The sequence below is a fragment of the Cyprinodon variegatus genome, unplaced genomic scaffold, assembly GCF_000732505.1.
Source record: "Cyprinodon variegatus isolate N-32 unplaced genomic scaffold, C_variegatus-1.0 Scaffold579, whole genome shotgun sequence".
NCBI lineage: Eukaryota > Metazoa > Chordata > Actinopteri > Cyprinodontiformes > Cyprinodontidae > Cyprinodon > Cyprinodon variegatus.
This window is the reverse complement of record NW_015151032.1, coordinates 35,237-56,051: the sequence shown is the minus strand read 5'-3', so window position 1 is coordinate 56,051 and position 20,815 is coordinate 35,237. Positions and strand designations below refer to the sequence as shown.

The 20,815-nt window shown below is 35.9% G+C and overlaps 2 protein-coding genes across 2 annotated transcripts in view; one reads left to right on the top strand and one right to left on the bottom strand.

Moving 5' to 3' along the window:
• The first annotated feature begins 12,283 nt into the window (after positions 1 to 12,283).
• On the top strand, positions 12,284 to 15,456 carry cdkn2b (cyclin-dependent kinase inhibitor 2B (p15, inhibits CDK4)). The gene is made up of 2 exons (XM_015392218.1): positions 12,284 to 12,680; positions 13,706 to 15,456. The coding sequence occupies exons 1-2, from the start codon at positions 12,558 to 12,560 to the stop codon at positions 13,955 to 13,957; spliced, it is 375 nt and encodes a 124-aa protein (XP_015247704.1). The 5' UTR covers positions 12,284 to 12,557; the 3' UTR covers positions 13,958 to 15,456.
• Positions 15,400 to 20,815, bottom strand: part of mtap (methylthioadenosine phosphorylase) — a 30,973-nt gene continuing 25,557 nt past the window's right edge. Inside the window, exons 7-8 of the mRNA XM_015392217.1 lie at positions 18,308 to 18,430; positions 15,400 to 16,196 (exon numbers count right to left, since the gene is read on the bottom strand). Coding sequence (XP_015247703.1) covers positions 16,158 to 16,196; positions 18,308 to 18,430 — 162 coding nt within the window. The 3' untranslated portion in view covers positions 15,400 to 16,157. The remainder of the gene's footprint in view (positions 16,197 to 18,307; positions 18,431 to 20,815) is intronic.

Below are 20,815 nucleotides of genomic sequence, written 5' to 3'. Positions count from 1 at the left end.
CTGTGCACCATTTAAACAGGCCTATTTATGCACGGACAAAGAAATAAAAAAAACTACAGAGAAGAATGTTCTACATCTAATTATACTGATGTGTTAAGATGTGTCTGCTCCCAATTAGCTGGTTTAATTGATTAGATTTACTTCTCAACAGCAAGTTGAGAAGGACAGATGCCTGTTCAATAAAGTTTTGTTTTATTTCAGAGACTTGAACCATGCAAACATTGAAAAAAAAAAACACAGCACCAGCCTTGCAGAGCAATCCTGGTAGAAAACAGGTTAGACGCTGAAAAAAATGTTAGATCGAGGACGAGGCTCCCCTTCCAGAAGGACAATCATTCTAAACATACAGGCAGAGCTATAGATGGACACATAAAGCCTGATCTTTAAAGAATCCATTCTGCTTGGGCAAAAAACTAACTAATCAGAGCTTGTCTGCACAGATGTCTTTTTTAACACTAATATTTTTCTGTTCCCAATTAAGTTCATACACGTACACCCAGACTCCTCATTTTCTGTTTCTGTATCAATGCTTCTTTGTTGGCAACTCTGACAAAGTTTTGCATGGAAGTTTTCAGCTTTCATTTAAATAATTTTCAGCCCCAGATATGTCCTGCAGGTTTGAATAATCTATATCCCGTAGGTAACACTTGAACATTCTCCACCCAGTACTTTGAATGGTTTACTCATAACATTACAATCTACATATTCATCAAGTCACAAGCAGCAAAAACAGTTGCATGTGCTGTTCTGCACAGCTTACACACCCACAACATGAACTGCACCTGCTTTGAAGATTAGCTTCACACAGGCTAACAAAATTGCACTTTTAAAAATGCAAACCTTTCAGAGATCAGGTCCATAATTTGGCAGAATAAGGTAATGAAAAGCAGAACTGGACCTCTGTAGTACGATTAGGAAAATAATTTCAAGATGCTCTGAATCATATTTCCCTGACCTTAAGCTATTTTTGCAAGAAGGATCAGCAGAAAATGTCAATCTGTAACTGTGCAAAGCTGCCTCAGACATCCTCCTAACTAGATGTGTAGCGTAATTTAGGGAAAAATTGGCCCTTCACTCTGTACATGTATACCCTCTTCCTTGGTATACATGTACTATAAGGTTCTTACATGTTATCAGAAATTTAGAAGAAATATATTCTATTCTTTTCATAAAAAACAATTATGTGCTTGTTTTTTGTCTACCACTGAAATTCCCAAAGAAATACATTGATGTTTTGGATGATTTGGTCATCAGAGTTATGTGATACATAAGTGCAGGAAATGACATCTGATTATCAGATGGGTTCAACTCCAGTCAGAAGGCAGCCTCTAGTTAAAAAAAAATAAAAAATGAGATCCACCTCTGACTTCAAACCAAATTCTGTAGATGAGGAAAGAAAGGCTTTTTTTTTTCAACTAGACAGTGCACTACATTGTGTTTGCCAAAGCCCAGTAAGGTCAGTCTCTGTGATAATGACCACTCTGCAAATAGCAGACTAAGACCTGGATCAGTGTCAATCCTCCCTAAGATAACCTAAACAAAGGCATCTATTGAAATGTTTTTGCACTTTAATCCTAAAAGTCACAAAAGTAATTGCTCTAAAAACAGTTTCTGTACTTCATCAGCTGTCTTTGACACATGGGGAAGATGTGACTGCTGTAAAACAATAAAAGAGGCATGTGGGGCTGAGTTTCGTCTTAACACAGAACAGTGAAACATCACACGCTGTGTAGAAGTGCTTACCAGCCATCCGAGTAGATGGAATACAAAATGTCCTTTTGGATGTTGTTTTTTCTCTTAACTCCCTGTCTTTGCCACAGTCTACTGACTTTGTATTGATTACTTAAGTCACTAGAAGATGGTCACCGATGGGCAAGAAACAGGAAGAAGTTAAAAGCATGCAAAAAACAACCAAACACAAACATGCAATGAGCCATATGATTTCTCCTTGTGACAAATGCCTTTTCATTTACATATGTGAGGATTGTAAATACTAAGTTTACAGGTAAACTTGCTGCAGGGAAGTATTTCAAGCAGCAATAAAGGGAGAATGTAAAGGTCAGTCAACCGGATGTAATTTAATTCAATGGGAGCCAGCAACCAGGTATTCCCGTTCTCGGCTGCTTAGGACAGAGGCTTTGGGTGTGTAATTGTGTTGGTTTGCAGAGGTGTTATAATGTAAAAATCATAATCTTTCGAACAAATAATAACAACAAAAAATGCTGGAGGAACTAAACTTAATAAAACTGACAGATTACAGTGATATCCAGACCACCACTGACCAAATCTCTACAAACCAAACTGCTAAATTTAGCAGCAAAGAAGGGACTTTCTTCATCAAGCATTTTTTGTGCCCATAGGAACACTCCCAGCACAGTGATGTCATGTCTTCCCATTGGTTATAGCCGTAGACGCTTTTACAAGCAATCCTTACTTTCCTCGTTTTCCTTTCATTTTTTGAAGAAAAAAAAAACTCAGTGATATATTTTTTGTGATAAAACTCAGAGGATTGCACCAAAAAAAATCATGTCAGTTTCATTCACAAAGGGTCTTTTTTTTTCTCACACAAGCATAAGACACACAGACACATACAGAGGGGACTTCCAAGCCAACAACTCCACCCACACGCTCTATCTCAGAGGTTGAACTTCGAGACAAAATGACATTCCAAGCAGGTCTGCTCACATTTAAACAGACAACTGGATCTATTGACATCGCCTATCAGACATTTATCATTTACTATTGTAGATTCTAATAACAAAATCATTATATGTTAATCTGTTTATTAGCTGTGATAATACTGTAGCTAATCATCTGCATCATAAGCACACTTTTTCAGGAAAGTAAGTTAAACAATTAAAGCTATTTCAGGTTACAATGTATGTTTCATAAATGTAAAGAAGAAACATATATAAGTAAAGACACCAGATTACACCGGACGTTGATTAATTCAGCCAAAATTTTAATTCTTTTTAGTTAAATTCTTTTATTTCAAATCTTAAGGCAATCCAAAGTTTCATTTTATACCCAGATTTCATGAATATACGTTTTTGAACACTGTTCTTTGTTTACTTGATATTTTATACTTTGGCCAATAAAGTTCTGTTAAACAACACACGCACAAAAAAGTTTGCTTCTCAGGTGTTTAAGGAAACATACAACGGAGGTGAGCAGACTTACTGTAGCACCTAAACCTAATTTAATACCTTCTGTTTATTTCCTCCCCTGAGGGCTATCCCTAATCATGACATTGCAGGACGAGAAACCTAAACCTAAAGTCAGTGGATTTAATCTCTTGATTAAAATTATATTTGGAGCATCTTCTGACATACTTAAAAACATGTTTTTATTTAAAAAAAATTGCATTGCAGTAGTCTTTCATTCATATTCATTCATAAGAATCCAAGTACATAGCTGAAACAGAAGGTCTACCTGCTTTTGTGATTTAGAGCCAGCTTTAGCACTAGTACAGCTACAAACCCCAGGAAGTTAGATTAAATTAACTTTTAGGGTAAATAATTAAGTGGTTAGAAAATGCAAACACCTATTAGTCTTTAAGTTTAGCAACTATTAACACCAGTAATCATTAACACTCACATCATTTTTTTCATCTTTTAGGTAAAGTTTTGCTATGAATGTTTGAGAATTGTAAAAAAAAAAAAAAAAAAAAGAATCCACAATTATAACAGCTTCTCTGGCAAATCAAGCAACAATGCACTGATAGTTTTTACTCAATGAATCAGCTTGAAAAAAAAGCAAGATTTTACTGTTTTGTTTTCTCTTTAATCCTATGTGTTGATAGGAAGCTGTGATCTGGAGCCTGTTTCAATAAGCAGGCTTCATTTATTCTTAGTAGAAAGCGGATACCAACTTTGTTTTTGATATCCAGGATTTTGACTCAAAACAGGTGATATCAATTGATTGATTAATTGAGTGACTTTATTGATCTTACAGTAGAGAATTTAACTTGTTACATCAGCTCAAATAGTCAAAGGAGAAAAATAAGGTGCCAAAGGAAGAAAAAAGTACATGGGATATATACAGTAAAAGTGCGTCCAGATATGACAGCTTTTTTTTATATATAGTAGGATATTGCATAGGGTGTTTACATGGGTATTTATATAGTTGGATACTTTTATTCATATATATAGTTATTGCACTGGGTGTTAAATATAGAGAAACTGTTTTTTTCCACAGGGTATCAAATAGTAATTGCAAATTATACATTGCACAAGTTATTGCTGTCGTAGAGTCTGGTTGCAGCATGGATGAATTAACTGCGCTAGCGCACCTTTTTACAAACAGGGTGTAAAAGTCTTCCTCTACAGTGGGGTGCAGAGGGTGTTGTCCAAGATGGATGTAAGCCACTTCCTCCACTCCAGAGTGTAGGAAGTAACTCAACTCTAAGGTCAAATCAGTTCAGAGTAAGTCTGAGTGTGACTAGAAACTCACATAAATAAAACAATCTAAAGTGGAAACAGGAGGAAATAAGAAGCCTTAGGGCAGCGGTCACCAACCTTTTCACAGCTGAGGGCTAATTCAGGGGTACTGAGTCACAGGAAGGGCTACCAATACTGACCTATGAATGGCAAGGGTCAACGTTCACCTAAACTTCATACATTATAAACATATCTTTATCGTTTCTTTAAATTTATAATTTTCTTTTAGACATTTTCATGTTGAAATCTCTATAAATGCTTAAATGCCGTATATGATTAAATGATGAAATGTTCTATAACACAATTAAAAAAGAAGAGCAACAGAATACAGTGAAATTTCAAACGTAGCTCACTGTTGAGTTGTTCTATTTTCAGAAGACTCTAAGGGCACCCCTTGTGGTCCTTGAGGGCCCTTTGGTGCCTGCGGGCACCATGCTGGTGACCCCTGCCTTAGGGCATAATTCTTGTTAATGGAATTTAAAACATTAACATATTTAAAACGAATAGCAATAATGCTGCTGGTAGAGACTAAATTAATGCATGATTGTGATTTGATAGATATTTAAAGTTAAAGAAGACACAAAAAGACATGGGAGTAGATCAAGACTAAATTAAATATTTTACATGTACCACATGATTTACACAATATTCTTTGTCTATATTCAACAAATATTATTAATAATTGGTAAGAAGAACAACTTCATGACTTTATGGGAAAATGAGTAGAAATGCAGCTGATATTGGGATATTTTTCCGTCTCTAAAGCTCACTGGGAAATAGTCTTGCAGGGTGTGCTCAAAGGAAAACAGAAATATATGTAACCCAAAAAGAAAAGCTCAAATTTCAGCTCCAGAAAAAAAGAAACAAAATCTAACTGCATCAGCTAAATGTGGAAGAGGTGCTCACCAAGGTGGATGGTTTTATTACTTTGATCAAAATATTGATATTTTACTTGCAAGGCAAGAAAGAGCACTCAATGAAAGGAAATAACTACTGCAGTTAATTTAGAAAGTGATTGGTAAATTAGAAATTATAAGAAATATGATAATTATATATGTGTTAACCAAGCAGAAGAATCAAAAGAAATTAATGTAGACAAACGATATATGTGAGTTAATTACAAACTTACATATTTGCACTGATTTATAGTATTTAATACAAAATTGAATAGGAAAAAAAATCCCTTTTTGCCCCTTGAGATGACAAATATGACATGTTTACACTTGCTCAGCAGATAAAAAACTGTTCAACACTGAATGTGATGCTATCTAAGCTTCCAGTTATGCCTAGAAACCCAAACATAAATGAATAGATAGATGTTTGAAGTCTCCAAATGTGAAACTGACTAAATTATTGCTTTCACTTTTACATCGAATACAGTAGACTTCTTCTTTTATTTGTCATTATGGTCTGTGACAGTTGAACATCACAAAACTGTGCAGCAGGGATGCCAACAGTTCAGATATTAGATATCCATCCACTACTGTAAACATCAAAATCACAATGCTTTCCTTTCTGAAAACATAAATGTATAATCCGTATATGTTGAAACATATAATCTTACAAATTCCAAGCTCTGTTTTGCTCAATGACAGAGAAACAGGTTGGCACAGCATCATAGTCCCTGTCTGGGTTTGAAGTCCAGGGATCTTTATGGCTGGGAGGGACTTTCAACACTCTGCCATTGGCGCCTCTATCACACAGTAGGAGTGTTAGTGCTACAGTAACATCCCTCGCAGCATGTTGCTGGCATCATAACGAAGCACAGCACAAAGAATTTGTCCTCATCTTGCTATCGGAGTGATATGCCGGCTGAAACTGTATAGAGATTTTTCACTGACTGCAGTTCAAGAAGTTCTTGCAGTTATAACTTGAACTCAAAATAAAAGCTCTCTGGCTTTCTGAAACCAAAAAAAAAAAAAAAAATTATTCAGAATTTTCTCTTACTGAAACCCTAAACAATCTACAGATACGAAGAAATCAATATGCAGTTAACAGAATGACAAAGTGAATGAATATTAAATAAATGAATATAACCTGATACCTGCTCTTTATGGGTAAAGCCGTGATGAGCATTGCTTTTTTTCTGATTTTTAAATGGCCTTTAAAACTTAAAAGTTCTGGAAGCCTGTGACATACTGGCGACCTGTTCCGGGTGTACCCTGCCTCTCGCCCATTGACTGCTGGAGATAGGCCCCACTGTGACCTTGATGGAATAAACAGAAGATGGATCTTCTATATATTCTGATCTCTAGTTCTCTCTACATTTTTTTAACTCAATTATATAGATGATTTACTGGGTTGTTATTTTTTTATGAAAATAAAAAATAATTTCTTGACTGTGTTCATCATATTATTGTATTTGTAAAAAAAAACAGTCTGTTTTATTCTCGGGTTCCTGTTAAGCACTTCCTGGACAACTTTCAATTCCTCTTTCCTTTACTTATAATATTACTGTTGCCATTATGCTAGGTTCAGACCGCACGTGCTAGAGGCAGCAGAAGCAGCTAGTTTACATGCAAAAATGGTTCATCAAGGCGCAGCAAGAGGTCCTGCAGTGGATTTTGAGCAGCAGGAGCAGCATGTCATGAGCTTCTGGCTGGGACGGATTACGTATGTGAAAAATGCCTTTCAAGCATCGTGAACAGTAGCAGAAAACCATGAAGAGGCGACCTGGCCAGAGGCTCCCTTTAAATGGGATTTCCAGTGACAGAGCACCACAGGTGTGCTTGGGTCTGAGCGGCTCCGACAGGGCAATAATATTTGCAGGCAGGATGGTAATTTTGATTAACTGACTGCACAGATTAAGTTTTCAGGTGGACTTTCTCATTTAAAAACATATCAAAACTACTTTTTACCCACTTTCAACAGCAAGTATAGCAAAGCCGCTCTCTGCCAGAGCAGAGGCATCAGACGCATCTGGACACACTTTACTGGATGTGCTTCAGGAGTGTCAAGGATGCTCTTCTAAGTATAACTTATTGGCTCTTCTGTCAGAAATCATGTGAGAAATTAACCACGGTTGGCCTCTGGATTGTTTCCACTTCCCAAATATGGCGCCCTTATTTGAACACACAAAAGATTAGAGCTCCTTTTATCTAAAGCTGTGTTTGCTGGGAGAAACATTGGAAATCAGAAACCTTGGTATAGTCCATCAGGTTTTTATGCAGGATTTCTGCATAAATACTGATAATTTTCAACAGCTCTCTTTACTTTCTATGCGTGTTTGCACTTTCCATTCATTAGTTCAAAAATATATTTACTGTGTCATTTAACTTCATAACATATTTTTCTTGATTATTTCTTTTTTCTTTTTATGCATCTGTTCATTCTGCAGGTTGCTACACAAATGTGACCTCATTTTCAATAAACCCATTACCAAGAACAGACAAATTACCAAGAAAAAAATTGCCATGTTTCGATTTATTTCTCACCATACCATCTTTCCTTGTACAGCTTCCACAGGTGGAACAAAGCCATGGCAATAAAATTAAAAATATATATTTTTAAAAAACTCACTTTTGGTTTGTTTCTAATATTTCACATTTTAAAAATTGTCTTAAAGCAAAAAATGCTTTAAAACAAGTTTTATAAACTTTTAAACATTAACATGTTTCTTTCTTTTTGTAATGAGTTTCAGGAGAAGAAGAACTTTGAGTTTTTTCTAAGACAATAAAGGAAGAACGACCAATGCCTCCTTTCTGTTTACCACTCTACCCATCTGCACTCTGCACTGAACCTGTTATGTTTCGATTGTCTCACTGATGGCTGGAGTTATGACCTGAAGCTCCTCCTCCAGCAGCTTGTGATCTTGGCTGCAGGCCTATTTCAGAGATACTTTCTTTTTCCTGTACCTGCTGTTGCATTAGCTGTTTCATGGTGGTTTTTTGGTTTTGGTTTTGGTTCTGGAGAAGTGTTGGTCCGTCATTAACTGATTGACGTATTTAATGAATAGTCCCTGCTTGTGTATAACTCAGAAACAATGATGTGTCTTTCTTTCTTTCTCTTTTCAAACAGCCCTCAGGCATGGTTTAATTTTGCAAATAGCAAAATGATATCCTTTAAATGTTAGAAATGAAATGAATGCTCTTGTGTGTGTATTGTAACCTATTTAGGCAGGGGTTGTCACAGCTGTTTTTTTCTTTTTCTTTTTTAATAAACGTTAACCTCCACACATCGCTTTCAGTTTGACTCCAGCCATTGTGATCTTTAAAATTTTTGTAGATGCTCTCAAGTTTTTTAGCTTCATACAGTTTTGTACAGTGGGGCATGCTGTAAAATCTTCAGCTGGTCATTCAAAAACTCATTTCATTCCATTCACCTTCTACCAACATACAGCCGATCCATTCTGTTGCCAAGCAGCACTCTGTTGCCATCACATTACAGCACTGCACAGCACGGCTCAGTCCTGCTCCAGAACAAAGCTTCTTGAAACACAAGCTTGGTGGGGATGGAGCCAAAACACGGAAATCCTTTGAAATAACTCTTCAATAACATTAAAAGTAAAATTATGAAACGAACATTGTAAATTAACTAACATATAATGGAATTAATTTAACAATCATACTTAATGGACAAATTACCATACTTGATATATATGTATTGTATTACCTGTATAGGTATTTAAAGAAATGGAATGCTCAGGTTAAATGGAAAATGTTCAAGACCACAAGAAAAAAAAAAGTCCTTTCAGAGATAGAATTGAAAAACTATGCAAATAACTAAATGGATGTAAAAAAATAAAATAATAATAATAATGCCATGGTTGTAAACGCCTATTGAGCCTGTTAGGGGGTTATAAGATCTAACAGCAGCTGGAAGGATTTGCCGTTGCTTCCTTTGTGCCTCTATGTGGTCAGGAGTCCTACAGGCCACTAAAGGGCTTCTTGTGGCTTAATGCTGCTTGGGAGATATTCTGACAGTAATGTTAGATTTCTTACAGTTTCCCTGCCCACCGTGTCCAGGGGGCATCCTAAGACATAGCTGTCCATCCTAATGAGCTTATCCACCAGCTTCCTCTCAGCTACAGATGAACTGCTCCAACATACCACACCCTAAAAGATGGCTGATGCCACCACAAGCTTTAGAAGGTCTAAAGGAGTTCTGCCTGCACTCCAAAAGATTTGTCTCCTCAGAAGACAGGGTCAATTTTGGCTCGAATTTAGTCGTTCCAGTCCATTTTATGTTAAGCTGAATACCCTGATATAAATGTGATGTTTACATCAGCCTCATGTATTTCTCAACCACCAGCTCCTTGGTTTTCCCCATCTCAGCCTTGATGTGGTTCTGTTGCAGTTTACACAGCTGTGTATTTCCTGTCTCATCTGTGATGAAGCTGACTGTAGCATAGTTCTCTGAGACCTTCTGAAGGTTGCAGGCAGTTGATGGAGGGATTTTCAGTGTAGAGGGTCAACAGGATCTCTGCCATAGTATTTCCTTGCGGTGGTCCTGGGCTACAGCCCTGCCTGTCAGACATGCAGTCCTGCCTCCTTACATCATGTATGTCCTCAAGAGCCGCTGTCCTGCAGGCAGTAGGGGTTCCCCCTGCTTCAGCACAGCTGATTTCCCTTAATAGCTGATTAACAAGCTTTTGTTGAACTGCAATCACCTGAATGAGCTCTGCTGAAGCTGGGAAACATTGAAAAGCTTTAAGGCAGGGTTCTCAAGGACCTCAATCGCCTGGATCTGATGCCCTCTGGACCCGCAGCCCTCCTCACTTTGATCTTTAGTCTGAGAAAACAAGGGCTGCGCAGTTCAGGAGGAAACGCAGGTAGTCATCAAAAATCAGGGAGTCTAAAAATGGGACACTGGGAAGGGGGAGGAGCTAATGACTAAGAAAGTACTGATCCAGTCAATGCACCCCGCCCGTCTCCTTAAGCGTGGGAGCTCTGTTTGTGACCTAAAATAACTCAACCTCCTCTTTTCAGTGGGGAGATCACTCTACCCACCTGTTTAGTTTAGGTCATGTCTGAGTTTCCTAAACACATTTCACATGACTGAAAACTGATTTCATATCCTACTGCACAGCTTTTAGATCAGAGGCTGTACCGCTTTGTTAGTGTTGTCATCTCCCTCAGATATGAGTCAATTTCCTCTCCTTAAGTTGAAAAAAAAAAAAACATTTCAAAAGTCTGTTATCAACATATGTAAAGCAAGTCTCTGCATGCAGCTGAGACAGCACTCAGCCCAAAACAGACAGCTGCAGCACTTTTTTGTGAGTGTATATGTCTGCATGTCTGAGTCAATATTGATACAGGGATGATCTGTCTGCTCTCATCTCTCCTGGAAATAGCTGGTTAAGATTCCTAATCTATAATTTGCAAAAACATGAAAGAAAGGTGTTTAAACATTAGGCAATGTGAATCACTTAAAACCCAGCCTCAAATAAAAAAGTAATCCCTTGACACTGAGTGCACTTAAGATTATTATTTTTTTAATTACACACATGTATGAAAAGCGATTGGCTTTGCTGAGGTTCCAGTGTGTTCCAGCATGACGTTCAATCTCTTAACCACAAGCATTCATGTTCAGATGGTATCTGTCTCCCAGAGAACATGTACAATAACAGAGTAGATATCCTTTCAGCAATCTCATCTGATCTACGCTGCTTTGGTCCCCATATTCAGTAGGCAACACAATATAGCTGAAGGAAAAGTTGAGTTATAAAATGTTGAACAGGGCCCCAAACAGAATTGTGTTTCAGGGCCCATATCCAGCACCAAAATTGCATGACTTCTCATGCATTGTGCTTTGTTGGCAAGTACTGATTTCTTTAACTAGACATTCAGACCCCTTTGCTTTTTTTTTTTTTTCAAACAGGGAAGCGTTACACCCTAAGAAATGTGGCCTCCCCTCCTTTGCGGATTACTCAGCAAAAGTGTTTGGAAACAGTTGTGATTTTGAAGAGATCACATGGGTTATGAAGCAAAACAATAATCCAATGCAAATAAGCAAGTCCAACTCTGAATAGGCCAAAAATAAAGGTTTTATGGTACTTCAGTCAAAGACAGGACCTAAAATAGTTTGAGATGCTATGATATGTCCTTACATATACTGTTTATGCTCAAAAAAACATTTACTGTGACAAAAATGACACAACTAAGTTTGGGCAAAAGTTTTCCCATATGTAAAGAAATGTATAACTGTAGATTACCGCAAACTCTATAGGAGTATTATTGCCTTAATTGGTGACATTTCTAGGATGATTATCAATTTAAAAATAAATGTATCTAATCATTTTATCTTTTTCCTACAAGTTGAATTCTATTATTTACCATGTTTAAATGTGACATATAATGTAAAAAATCTAAAATGAAGCAAATGCTTTTCCACAGCACTGTAAGTCTAAGTGAAACGATGGAAGCGCCAAAGACAAAGTAATTGTATCAATACATTTCTTCTAATTGTCTTTTCTCTTTGTGTGAGTTTTTCAGATTAAATTATTCTTATTGCCAAATTGCCAGACAGGACCCTGTAAAAAAAAAAAAAAAAAAAAAAAAAAAAAAACAATAAAAATATGTTTCCTGGATGGGAAGCGTAACCTCTTCAAACTTGGAAACAAAGTTCAGTGGATTGTTTTTCACATGTTTTGGAATGCAAACTCAGTAATGTTTCCCTATTTCAATTAATCTGCATCTTGATTATTTTTGTGTTATTATTATATTATTATCTATTTTAATGATTTTACGTTATTTTTCATTCATTGGGTGGCAGCTACTGTATGACAGGTTAAACACATGAACAGGATAGTGAAGGGAGGAGCGACAGCCCTTATTTGTACAGTCCTTTGCGCATGCGCAGCAGCGCGCAGCAGTTGAACATTATGACGCCACCCATTCATTAAAAACAAGACAAGTCCGGACACACACCGTCCGTCCGACAGCCGGTGGACAAGCGCAGGCTGTTCTGGCCGAACCCAGTGGGTCCTGGAGAAAAACAAAACAAGACAGAGAAGAACTTAAGGAATAACCTTCGGAGGATTCATTTTAAAAGCTGTGAGCGCATTTCTGGACCAATATAGAAAGCGCTCGGACCAGTTTGTGAGCTGCCGTTCCTCGGGAGCATCGCCCTACCTGTCAGAGGAGGACGCTGGAAGAAAGAAACATCCTGTCGCTGACAATGACCTTGGAGGATGAGCTGACAACGGCCTCGGCGAAGGGAGACACGGCCGAGGTGAAGCGTCTGCTGCTGAAAGGAGCTCCTGTTAACGGCCTTAATGGGTTTGGGCGAACGGCTCTGCAGGTCAGTGGCTCCAGATGCGCTCAAGCATCCGCGGAAAAAACAACAACATCCAACAGCGACCACTGCTAAAGGTTCTGCCGGAATTATCAATGTTAAAAACTCAGGGGCCGCTTTTAAAAACAGGCTGTGGAATCAGGGTCACTAAAAAAAAAAAAAAAAAAAGAATAGTCACGGTCCTAATGACGCACTGTCTCATGAGCATGGATATATATATATATATATATATATATATATATATATATATATATATATATATATGCTATATATAATATTGACTGATTTTAAACATTTATCTCATTTAAAAGCGGTGACGGGAATTTTTTTATGGCTTAGAAAGAAAAGTGGGATGCATTTCAAAGCCGCCCAGAAACGAAACCGCACAATAAATATAATATACACACAGTTTTGTTTTCATGATTAGTTTTCATGTTGACTGCAGGCTTAATTTCCATTATGAGACCTGATATTTAGGCTGTTATTAAAGTACACTTTTAAGCAGCTTTATCTAAAAAATACAATAATCCCGTAAAGTAAGTTTTTTTTTAATATATGCCTATATATATATATATATAAATTAATCATTAAATAGTGGTTTAATTTTTAAATTGGTAGTAATTATAAAGTTGCTTGATTTTTTTTATGTATATCTATGAATTGGTTGTAAATACATTAAATAACGCAGAGCAACTGAGAGCATAATGGATTCTTTTTTCTAACTCTACAATAGTGTTTTGTTAATTAATCCAACAGGTAAAACTTGTTAGGAATGCAGTAGCCTATTAGTGCGGCTGGTTTAACAGAAGAAAATATTTGCAGAGCTTCACTTTCAAATCAGTGACTGTAAGCAATTCGGTTTATTATTTTTATTTTTTGTGTAATAGCGTTTAAAATGAAAATAAGTTTTGTTTTTGTTTTTTTGCATATGTCCAATCAATTATGCTCATTGATTTTTTTTTTTTTTTTTTCCCGGGAGAGAACCCTTTTTGTCAGTAGATAAATTGATGTCCCTGTTGTGTTGTGTGAAGGTGATGATGATGGGCAGCTCGCCGGTAGCTCAGCTCCTGCTGGAACACGGAGCGGATCCAAACGTGGCGGACAGCAGCACCGGGTCCACCCCGCTGCATGACGCGGCCCGGACGGGCTTCCTGGACACGGTGCGGCTCCTGGTGGAGGCCGGGGCCAACCTGCAGGCCCGAGACAAAGCGGACTGTCTCCCGATTGATTTGGCCAGACAGAGCGGACACAGCCATGTGGTTTCCTTCCTAGAGACTCTATAAGCAGTGTTTGCTTTGATATTTCTTTATTTAACTCTGTTGGTTCTGATTGAGGACCGAAAATACGGCCCTGAAAAGGCCTTAATTTATTTCTTTATTTAACCAGATAGGTCTTTTATTAGACACATTTAAAATTATATATTTTACAGTTATTAATTTTTATTTAAGAGGGTGCTATAAAATTTTATAAATGTCCTTTGCTCTTCTGAAAAAATTGTCCCTGGACCTTTTTTTTTTTTTTTTTTTTTGTAACTTGTAGCACTCAGAGCAAAATAAGAAGACATGACTTTTTGCACATGTAATAATTCTTTTAAACTATGCACTATTATAAAATCAATACAGAGACACGTTATAGAAATAGTGAATGAACCTTTGATGATTAAAAAAGATGTATTATAGATGTAAGGGTTTTAAACCCTTGAAAAGTAAAGATAAACATGCTTGAAATTGCGTGGAAATTGGATCCTTCTTTTACAGGCTAGTAAAAGATACAGTGGGAAGTCTAGCTCTGTAAGGACAATTTAAATGGATTTAGTTTGATGCACTTTCTCAAGTCTGGGCTAAATGATTAAATGCAAGAATGGAGTAAAGCTTGTAATTGCTTCTTTTATTTGACTAAAAACAGCCACCTTAATTCAAAACCTGGAACACATTTTTTTCTTTTTGTGCATAAGGTTAAATCAGTATCGGCAGGTTTGACAAAGAAATCATGAAGTTTGTACTGGCCTTGAATAGCCTGATAAATGCAGATATACCCTGGGCAGCTCCTCCTTCTGCCGACCTTATCCTATTGAAATGCAATCAGCCGTTAGATTTAGTAGAATTTTGTCCAGTTCCCATGCACAAAATTAATAGCAACCTTGTTCAGGGCATAAATTACATAAGCTAAATACCATAATCTGGAGTTTGGGCATGAATTCCATTTCTAAAGCCTCTTTAAAGCCCAAATCAAAAATCCCCAATGCACGTGGCAAATACCAATACTCCACTGGAATGGCCTTTATATCATCTGCATTTAAAAACATTAGCTTAACCCATTACCTCCAAAAAATAATTGGATTAGTTTACATATCAAGCTTTGTGGCAATAACCTGACAAACTGTGTATCCATTAATAAATTATTCATTGGAAAAAAAAAAACTGATTTCCAGCATTCAGTTCATCTCAGCTTATTCATATAGTGCCAGTCTTTAACTCATTATAAGTAGTGACTGGAACATTTCAAAGCTGCTTTTTCTGTAATCCAATCCTTCAGATTTTCTGCTGAGATTTTGCATTTAAACTAAAAAGAACAAAAAAAAGCAACAAAGAACATTTGTTTTCTTTTTTCATTTAACTTGAGAAATTACCTCAAAGTTTTGCTTTATATTTTTATTCAGATATTGTTTTTCATGCAGATGCGTTTACAGTTCCGCCATAAAAAAAAAAAAAGAAAAGAGGAAATGCAAGTGAGCTGGATATTGTGCAACACACAGAGCAATGAAAAGTAAAGGCAAACAAAATAACAAGATAGAACACAAAACATGATTTAAGTGAATTGAAACGCTGGACTTACGGATAAACCTACAGTTTTCCTATTTTATAAATTTGCATGAAATATATGTTCTGCAAAAACTACATGTAGCACTTAAACTGCAAGTTCTATTGTCAATTAATTGTAAGATAGCAGAAAGAAAAAGATTATACCAAAAAGCAATTTACTAAAAAAGCAAAAAAAATATTTTTATGATCTGGAGATTTAAAAATCAAAATTTAACTGCTGTATTGAGATCAAGACTGATATAATACTTGTAGGTGCTAAACGTGCAAGTTCATCTTTCCATCTGGTTAAATTGCGACTAAGATGGACAGTTTAAAGGCAGGACATATAGAAAGTGTAAAGGTTTATAAAATACAAAATATATCACTCTGCAACATATCAAGTATAATTTCAAGACTTTTAAAAAGCATGGATCAAAGGGTGAAAAGGATTGACCTGTGAATCAGCATGAAGCTTCGAGGTGCATTTCAAAAAAGGAAAGTCCCTAAGCTCCAGCTAGACACAAACAACCGGTGCATTATTCCTGTGAGGCACTTCTCAATGATTCACCAATTATGAATCCTTAAGCAGAGTTGGGCGCCGTTTCGTCAGTGACTGGATACGTGCACGTGTTTGTGTGGGATTATTCCTCCTCCTCCTCTGGTCCAAGTTTTGATTGCCAACTCAGTGCTTTGGTAACATTACTGAACACAGAGCCATCGTCTGCAACGAGAAAAAGGAAACCACTTATCCTTTCATTTCATAGACTTTATTTCAGATGCAGTGATGAGGAAGTTGTTGAGAGTTTTTTAGGAGCCTGTTTTCCATAGTGAGAATAGGAGAAATGCGATGAATGATGAACATTCAATTAGGGCTGCTACTAACAATTATTTTACAAATCCATTAATCTGTTGATTATTTTTTAAATTAATTGATTAATAATCGGATAGCCAAAGGCTTTTTAAAGAAGATGTTTTATTAAACTAAACCAGGTGAAACTAAAACTTTTCCACTTTAGAAGTTCTGGATAGAGCATAGTGACAGAAGAAAAAGATTTATATAGAAATATTTATATATATATATATATATACACACACACACACACACACACACACACACACACACACATATATATACATATACACACACTTTATTTTTTTTTTTAACTATTTCCATATAATTACTGCTCCCAGCAGGTCGCTCTGTCAGCAAAATCATAGTTTACAGTCTATATTCCAGTTCACGTTAATCGATTACTAAATTAGTTGACGATTATTTCAATAATCGAATAATCATGATTAATCCAATTAATTGTTTCAACCCTACATTCAATTATGTTCAAAATAAGATTCTTCCAAAATAACTAATGGGGTCAAAAGCTATATTTGACATATTTTATCATTTTAAAATTATAGGTGTAGTAGAGTAATTGAAACATACACAGCAGTCTTTGTGTGAAGGACACGTTAACTAAAAGTGCTTGTTTAAAATGGAGGTCAATCAGCGAGGGTAATTATTCAAAGAATCATTGGCATTTTAAGAGGTATTTTACCCTAGATTGAGATTAAAACCTCTTGTCACAAGGTTGTTTTATGAGGTAAATACAGGAAATGTGGGATTTTGTTTTTGGTCCAATAAAGCAGTTCTCAGAATCACAGTTACAAATCCAAGCCCAAAATTAGCCAATCCCTTGTTTTTTTGTTTGTTTTTTTCCCCTCTATATATTCTTTATAGACATGTCATAGATATCAGTGTATCCTGACAGAAAAAAAAAAACGAATAAAAAAAAAAAAAATCCGAAATCTCAACAAACCAGTGTAAATGTCAACTCTTTACATATCCATATTTCTGACTATTTATTTCAGGTGATTATCTCTGAGGGTTTTAGGTTGGGAAAGCCTCCTTACCATCACCTTGATCTTTAGCTCCCACAGATTCTCAGTTTTAAACTGGAAATCTAGCTGGGTAACTAAACGTTTTAATACCACATACATCTAGAAGACAAAATGTGTGTGAAATTCTTATTCCTTTATTACAAATGGCAGATATTTACAAGGTTTAACATGTAAATATGCCAGATTTAGCCAGAGACATAAACGCAAAATGAATACTGTACAAGATATGTTAAAATTAAATGAAACAGTAAAGTAAATTAAGATCACTTATTTACAACTACATAATTAGTAAATCACAAAAGATAGCCAAAATCTAACAAATAGATGGATAATTTTAGGCTCAACCAGAAATGTAAATCAGTTCAGATTCTAAATAAAAATATACCTACAGTATTTATTCAATTTATGCAGTTTCCATAAAGCTGAAACATGTTGAATTTTTCTTTTTTTTTCAGCACGTTTTGAATTAAGCATAGTCTTCTCCCATTACACTTTAATGTATGGGAATAAAGTTATTCTAGGGATATAGAAAATATTTATCGTCTTTAGACATTTTAATTATTATTCTATCTCTTTTTAAATGACTGATAAGAGAAATTTACTTCAACTGTTACCAGAGTTAAACGACAGGAAAAAACTTTGACTTTTTGTTGAACTCTACATAATTACTTCCACATAATGTAAATTATCTCATACAGAGTCTAACTTTATGCTGGTAAAGCAAAGGAGCGTTTTAGGGTAGTTTCTTTTGGGTTCTGCATTGAGGTTTTTGACAGTTGTGTTTTACTGAGGAACTTCAAAGTTGGTGACAAATAACGGGAAAAAAAAAAAAAAAAAAAAAAGAAACAGGAGCTTATTTACAGGATGAAGCCCTAAAAAGGATGAGTGAATTGTTCCAAAAGACCTTCCTGAAGTGAAACAGAGCGTCTCTTTGCTTACTTTTAAGTTCTTCACGGTCTGAGTCCAGTCCATCTGACTGATCTGTGGTATGGCAGTAAGCAGGATGCTGCTGGCTTTGTTTGCGTTTTCTTTCATCGTCTTCAGGACATTGTCGACACAAACCTAAAACACAGCAGAAAATAGCAGCAGCAGCATTATACCATAGATGATCCATCTTTCATTAATGTCACAAACTGTTTGCATCCCATTCAAAATGACCATGTTCCTTTTTTATTTGACTTTCTGTTAGCGGGTTACATGTATGGGTATCCCAGCCATGACCTCAGACAGTGGCTTGGGTTAATAGGAAGTTTTCAAAGTCCTTTCAGTTTTCTTTTCTTGCTCCAGGCTCAATTAAAATAAATAATCATGGAAGGTTAGGTTAATCAGCTGAACAGGTTCTTCTTTCACAATTTTCCTCTTCATGTCTTCTCCAAAAGAAATGTCAACAAACAAGAACCCAACTTTTTTTTTTCTCTCCTACCAGAAGTATTAAGATAAAGCAGGATAAATTATCACATTAAATACAAAATAGTTAATTTATAAATCTAAATTACAAATTTCATTCTTCTTTAAAGCAAAAAAGGCTTCTTAGTCAAGTAAAGTTAGAGGAAGATGTTGAAACCAGCCTAACTTTAGAGAGACCTTATCATGGTTTGGCTTTCTTAAACATACACCGACTAATGAGTTCCTGAGTATAAACATACCCGCAGCATCATGCTGTCACTACTATATTTTACTATGGGGACAGTCTGTCATTGTGTTCCTCAACAAGTTGCTAAAACTAAACTGCGCCATTCAAACGCATATGGTCTAAAACATTTCCATCACTGTAGGCTGTGTGTTTAGAGGCATTGTACTAGCAGATTGTCTTCCAGGTTGCCTTTTTGTTTTTTATTTGTTGCTCCAACTCCCCATCAACTCTTCTGACCAGCTTCCCTGTTCTTGGTGAAAAAAATAAAGTATCTCTACAGCATGATGCTGCCACTACTATGTTTTATCTGTGGTGTGCTGCGTTCACTGGGACGTGTCGCGTTAGTTATCTGCCGGACAAAGTTTTGCCCATCAGGCAAAAAATTTCCCCTTCGGTTTCATCTGAACAAAACACATTCTTTCACATCTCTGTTTTACTTCCTACATTGTTTGTGGCAAAAATGACTTATTAGTATTTCCTTTGGCAATGCCTTCTATCATCTTTGATAAAAGACGGTTGGGTATTGTTTTAAAAAACCTTGAAATCCTTTTCCCCGTACTCTACAGACAAGCACTCCTTTAGGATGGCAGGGATGTGATAAACAATTGAAAATAAATTATTTGCTTATCAAGCCAATTTAAACATATTTATGACATTTTTGTGCGTTTTAGCCCCTCTTAGTTTTTCCAATGGTGCATTTGATCAGCATTCCTTAACTGTTGACAGTGCTATAACTATAAAATGAAGTTTTGGAAAAGAAGAAAATAATACGAGCTGTCACTAAACTCAACTAAAATCAATCAATCAATCTTTATACCACACACAAAAATTGTCCATAGTAAAAAAGGAAATTCTTCATAAGAAATTCTTCAAGCTATAAAAAATATAGATTTATGACTGAATGTTTGACTTATCTTTGCCTGTTTAAATACAGTATATCGTGACAGGACATATGACTGAGACTACGGTACAATGAAAGAAAGTTGCTGCCTATACAACTCTACAAATAAAAAAAAATAAAAATCTCTCTGCTCCATATTTATCCAAACATAAAAGTTTTGTGTCTATTAAGGAAATATTGACACCCCTTTAAATGATACACCTGTTTTAAACAAAAAAACTCAAAGTGCAGAGGCAGACGTTTTCTATAATTAAAATAGTCATTCATTTTGAACAGGAAAGTCTTTAGAAGTTCCATCTCGTAATTTTTCAAATTTCCTGTCAGAAATTATTAAGATTTCTTGATTTGTTTCCTTTTATAAGTCTAATTAAAAGAAAGGCTGTAAAATCTGCACATTTTAAAGCTAAACTTACAGGTACGTGCAAATGCAGCTCGCTTGTTCAGCGCATGTTTTGTTTGATGAGGTAGTTTGCCACGTTTTCTCTCATCACACAGCTGATTTACGAGTGGTTAACATTGTGTCAGCATAAGTGTGTGTATGTAAAAGCAAAACAAAATGGAACAGACTCTCACTTAATGCCATTAATTGAGAGCCTGTTCCATTTCCTAAGGGCTGTTATGTAATTTTATTGTTCATGTAACCCTGAGGATTTACTTAGCAACTGTAAAATGATTTTCATGAAGACTAAATATGTAACTTAGGGTCCAATATGACAGTTCTACCAAAAGCTGATATTTATCATAAATATTAAATAAATCTAGAAAATAATTTGCTTTAAAGCTGCATATCTTGCGTATGTACATGTTTTTTCTAATATTCTGGTCGATAATCATCAGATATCAGTTAATATATCAGATTAGGGCTGCAACAACGAATCGATAAAATCGATAAAAATCGACTTTTAAAAGCGTT